Source organism: Myotis davidii, unplaced genomic scaffold (assembly GCF_000327345.1).
Source record: "Myotis davidii unplaced genomic scaffold, ASM32734v1 scaffold392, whole genome shotgun sequence".
Classification (NCBI taxonomy): Eukaryota; Metazoa; Chordata; class Mammalia; order Chiroptera; family Vespertilionidae; genus Myotis; species Myotis davidii.
Window position 1 is genome coordinate 34,208 of NW_006284244.1, and position 5,862 is coordinate 40,069.

At 45.3% G+C, this 5,862-nt stretch overlaps 1 protein-coding gene across 1 annotated transcript in view; it reads left to right on the forward strand.

Annotated features, from left to right (window-relative positions):
• Positions 1–5,409: 5,409 nt before the first annotated feature.
• The window catches only part of CBR4 (carbonyl reductase 4), a 23,537-nt gene continuing 23,084 nt past the window's right edge, over positions 5,410–5,862 (forward strand). Inside the window, exon 1 of the mRNA XM_006754270.2 lies at positions 5,410–5,687. Within this exon, the coding sequence (XP_006754333.1) occupies positions 5,546–5,687 (142 nt within the window). The 5' untranslated portion in view covers positions 5,410–5,545. The remainder of the gene's footprint in view (positions 5,688–5,862) is intronic.

Below are 5,862 nucleotides of genomic sequence, written 5' to 3' on the forward strand. Positions count from 1 at the left end.
AAACTACCCTGGGCTGGAAAAGATTAAACATCTCCATCCTGCTTCTCCCAGACTCCTTGGGGAGCCTCTTTGGCATGAGTGCCAACTCCATCAAAATGAAAGTGCCCGTGGACACTTTTCATTCAAAATGTAATAAGCGGTTGTAAATGTTAAAACACACATTCCTTACAACTTAGACTACGCGGCAGACTGGAGCGAGGAATGTTGAGAAAACCAACCCTGCGTGTGACTCGCAGAAGGTGTGTCTGTGCAGAACTCTGAGGCAGCGTCCTGATCTTTTTTCTTGCAATGACAGCATGGGCTGCATTGAGCGGCTAGGTGTACCACGTGCACTCTGGGCACTGGGGGTTATCATTTCTGATGAATAAAATTTTCAAAAGATCTGGATTTTGGGGGATTATAATTCTTAGTTTATGACATAACTATCTGTGGACGGTTCAGCCTACTTACCTTTAGCTGCAGTTTCAAACTTCATCTACTAAGATAATGGGCTTTCAATTAAAATTTTTTGTTGTTGTTAATCCACCTGGAGGATAATTTTCCATTGATTTTAGAGAGAGTGTAAGGGGAAGGGAAGAGAGAGAGAGAGAGAGAGAGAAAGAAGAGGGAGAGAGAGAGAGAGAGAGAGAGAAAGAGAGAGAGAGAGAGAAATATCCATGTGAGAGAGCCACAGTAATTGGTTGCCTCCTGCATCTGCCCCAATGTCATAACTATAGTGATAATGACAGGAAATAAGTCGAGAGTGTTACAATGTTATAGCAATATAGAATAATTAAAGAGTGTTACAGGAAATGTAGAAAATCATCTTGTACTCTGGTTAACACTTGTGTGATGACATATGTTACTGATAGCCACCTGGACTGCTGTAGGTCAGAACAGGCTTAAAAACGGGTCTCCGACTAGACATCGATCATCACCTTGGTCCATGCGCCACGCTGCCTTGCTCCACGCTGGACGGCAGAAGAATGGCCAAACCTCCGATTGTGAGACTCCGGTCACCCACTTCCCGCTGTCTTTGGGTGGCTGGCCATCTGGTTGGGTTGAGTCAGCGGGAGGAGGGCGACCGAAGTCTCGCGAGGAAATGTTTCTACATTTCCTATAGCACTCTAATTCTTTTCTATTGCTATAAAAATGTAACACTCTCTACTTATTTCCTATCATTATCACTATTACTATGACACCCAACCAGGCAGGGAACCTGCAACCCAGATACGCCCCGTGACCAGAATCGAACCCAAGATCCTTTGGTTTAAGGGCCAACACTCTAACCACTGAGCGATGTCTGCCAGGGCTCAATTAATTTTGAAATAGTTGCTTTATTGAGATATAATTACATACCCTATAATTTACCCACTTAATGTATACAATGCTTTCAATTAATTTTTCATATTTAAAACTATCGTTTTCTCTAAAATTCTTTTGCAATTAAATGGTATTCCTTTCCTAACAAGACAAAATACTATAAAGTATGTATATTTAAAAGTTTAGCTAATTGTCCTTATACTAGTACATAAAGACTATTTTCAGGTGCCCCTGTTTATTGGAGTCAAGAAAGAATATAGTCTGATGTGGGTTTAAATTAGAGAAAAATTAAATATGTGGTCAGAACAGTATCAGAAGTGGCCTGTGCAGTGAGAAGAGAAGACTGAAGGTGGGCTGTGCTCATGGCTCTCCTTGTTGCTCCGCTGGGGAGAGCAGACCTAGTGTAATTGACAGCCTCTCAGCTCACTGTCAAGGGCTTAGGGAGAAGCTCCCCCTCCAGCACACCTGGCTCATGGTGGATGTGCTGTGATGGGTGTATTCTCGCCCAGGTAGCAGTGCTGTTGTACTGAGGGGGACAATAGTAGTCTTGGGCTTACACTAAAGTATGTGTTGAAAAAAGGAAGCTCAGCCTAACCATTACTGTAGATACACAGTGAGAACAAAATGGAAGGTTTTGAGAAGTTTGAATGCCACCTCACATTGTGTGTTAATGATCTTTGGGGTCGCTGGGATAGATCTAATAAACCATGCTTTTTGCTGAAATAACAATTATAGGAAAAATATAGCCCTTTTCCTATTGCAATCGACAGAACTGTCCACAAAGATTGAACCTCTCTGGTTTGCCCTGGGATACTGGATCCGAGAATACTCTTGGCCTTTAGGCTGACCCACACATTGGTCAGTTGTGTAAAACAGATGTTTCTTTCCAAGGTTGCATATCCGTGGGTAGTGAGAGAGGGGCTTGAACAAATTTGCTTCAACTCATCCTGATAGCATTGCTAGACTATTAGTTGCTAAATGCAGCTTTTATCTTGTAACTTTTGGGGTCAAAGTGCCTCCCTATTTAATGGCTGCATATCCCTTTAAGGTCTGCTATCACCCATTGTATTCACTTTTAGTGAAGTATAGCTCCTATTGTATTGCTTCACATAGATGAGTGTGGATGGGAGAGTTGGAAGGGGTTGACCTCAGCGAACATACCTTAAAACAATGTACCTCCCCCGCGCTGCATATCCCACGGCCAGCTGTGTCTCCTGACAGACCGACCGACACCGCCCACTTCTCCTAATGCCACTTCTTCGAAATAGACTCGCCCAGGCCGAAAACTGACCTCTGCGCATGGGCCACGAAGTTCCATTCGCAGGTAGGTGCATGCCTGTATGTGGTATTTTGTGGAAGAGCCATACTCAAGGGGCCAAAGAGCCACATGTGGCTCGTGAGCCACGGTTTGCCAACCACTGTCCTATAGTATTCACTTTCAGTAAAGTCTGCTTTGATGTGTTGTCCTCTGCTTGCAAAAATAGATGCTATAAAAATCACCTTATAGTATACTAGAGGCCTGGTGCACAAAATTTAGGATTGGTGGGGGGATGGCAGGGGCATCCCCCAGCCTGGCCTGTACCGTTTCACAATCTGGGACCCCTCAGGGAATGTCTGATTGCCAGTTTGGGCCCAATCCTGCAGAGATCCCCGTGGATTGGGCCTAAACTTGCAGTTGGACATACTTCTCACAATCCAGGACCACTGGCTCCTAGCCGCTTGTTTGACTGCCTGATCACCCCTACCACCTCTGCCTCGCCCCACCCCCACTCCCACCCCAACGCCACCGTGGCTTCATCCGGAAGGTTGTCTGGAAGGATGTTCAGAAGGTTGTTTGGCTGTCTGGTCTAATTAGCATATTATGCTTTTATTATTATAGACAGTTTTTCATGACAGCAAAGTCTGCCATATTCCTTAGTGTGTTGTGTTCTTTATGAGGACCTATGAGGAGGAAATTTCACTCAGATCGCTCTGCTGCACAAGAATATGTATTTCTTATAGCTGTTATTACTTGTAACTAATCATGTTTCCTTAGTTGCTTTGGCCACTAGGCAACTCGGAATCACATATGCAACTCTTCTTTAGTACTGAATATGTAACCGGACAATCAGTGGGTCTGTGCTGCCTGTCACTACTTGAGCCAATTAAGCAGAGACAGGGTTGAATCATATATTAGCATTTATTCCAATACTGCTGGCAGTATGAAGGAGCAGCAGGTCATCCACAAAAATCTGCTCTGCGCCCACCATAAGCTAGCTGCTTATATTGGGTAGAAGGACAAAGATTACATGCGGAAGTAAGCAAAAGGGTATGCCAAATGGGCAGTTTACAGGTAATGGGGGCTGGAGATTTGCAAAGGCCTGTGCGTGTGCAAAGACTGGGATCTTCAAAGGCCTGTGGTTATGCAAAGGGTTTGGGTCTTTAAAGGGCTAGTGCCTCTGGTTTCTGCAACAAGGTTGTTAATCTTTCCATGATAATAGGCAGCTCCCAGATGGGGAGGATGGGCCGCATTTCCAGGTGAGCTCCCTAGTTCCATGTGCAACTCCCAGCCAGATTAAAATGTACCGTCTTTAATCCAAACACAATAATCACAGTAAACAGAGCATGATTACTATTTCTTAAAATTATAGCTGGTCCCCAACCATGTTCTATTTCTTCTCCTATTAAATATATTCTTATGGCTTGACTTTATTTTATTTTATTGGCTTGACTTTATTTATATAACTTTTCCACTGACCTCATGTTATTGTTCTGGCCTTGGGGGCTGAGGGTGGTCCCTTGCCTTGTAAAGTCATTTTCTAATGAATTTAAAGTGACAGTTCACAGTCCCAATAAGCGTGCACAAGAATTCCAATTTCTCCACATTCTCACCAACACTTATTTTCTTTTGAATAGTAGCCATCCTAATGGGCATGAAGTTTTACTTATATATTTTTGCACGTCATTTCAAATACCTTTTGGATCTAGGACCTAGGTTCTAGGTGGAATAAAAATAATATTTAAAAAAGAATGCTTAATTTGCTTAGTTTTTTCTCTCTTCCCCTTCTTTTATTCTGCTTCCAGCCCTCAAGTCCAGCTTTCCCATGCATTCATATCTTCTCCCTTTTTTCTGATTTTTTTTCTGTTAATATAATTTTGCACTTTGTTTCAGTCCTGTTGTCCCAGGTTGTGTGTGTGTATGTTTTAAGTAGTAGGGGCTATTGTTTACACTTCATCTCTAATGATATTATATCAAGAAACGCTTCCTTTTTTACAGTATAACTGTAACTAATGCTCAACTTTTACTTTATTAACTCTGAGTACTTAGCACCTATATTTGTTTGCAGCAACTGATGCTCATTTTATGAGTCCTGCAAGAGTATTCAATCATTCAATTAACTTTTCTTGAGCTCCTCTTATATGGTGTTTTTGATAGGGCAACACCTCTTGAGATGAATGGTAATGTCCAGCTGAGCTGAGGCCCATTTCTGTGGCAACTTGGGGGAAGGGACAGGTAGGATAGGTTTTGGTATGAGCCTGATATTTAGGGACCACTTCTTCCAAGTAGGGCATGCATTCGCCAGCCAAAGACAAACACTGGGTGAAAGGCAGACACTGGAACTCCGAATAATGTACAGTTGACCCTTGAACAACCCTGGGGTTAAGGGCACCTGCAGCCATCACCCCAATCGAAGATTCACTTATAACTGCCTATATTCTGGGTTCTATGGTGACCAACCTGTATCGTTTTAATGGGGACTGTCCTGATTTTAAAACGTGAAGTCCAGCGTCGTAACAACACAATTACTTCCAGGCAAACTGGAGTGGTTGGTAATCAGAGCTCTAATATTGACCACAGCCCCGCCCCCCCACGTCCCATGGGGTAAGGAGTACATTTCACATTTAGCAGCAGGCTTATGCCACCTCCCTTTCTGCATCAAGACTACAAGTCCCAGCATGCAGTGCATCCCCTTTCTGGCCAGTCCTTGGCCAGCCCGGCTCATTCACTCCAGTGTCCTCTTTGGGCGCGGCGCCTGGGAACCCGTGCGCGCAGACGTCGACGCGCTGACGCATTACTCTTAGTGCCTCTTCCCGGCCTCCTGGTTGGCCAGAGTCGGGGCGGGAGGCGGGGAACAGGCTGCTTTTTCTCGCGGCGGTTAGAGCTCCCAGCGGCGGTGCTATAAAAGTCGCGAGTCTGGAAGTCTGGAAAGGGGCCGGCACTTCTAGGCCTCTTTCCTCCAAGTTTCCGACTCCCCGGTCCAAGATGGACAAAGTCTGTGCTGTTTTTGGAGGCTCCCGGGGCATTGGCAGGGCAGTGGCCCAGTTACTGGCCCAGAAGGGCTACCGACTGGCCATCGTCGCCAGAAATCTGGAAGTGGCCAAAGCCGCCGCCGGTGACCTCGGCGGTAGGTATCGAGGTGGAGTTGTCCAGTTGTGTGGCTGCGGTCCCAGCTCCTTAAGTTCCCTCGTTTGTAAAGGGAGCGGGTCTGGCCTTTAGGGCTCTGGGGTTTAGCAAATGCAGCTGCCCACGTGCAGGAGCACCCCTCCCGAGCTGTGCAGAGACACCCCCCACCCCCGTCT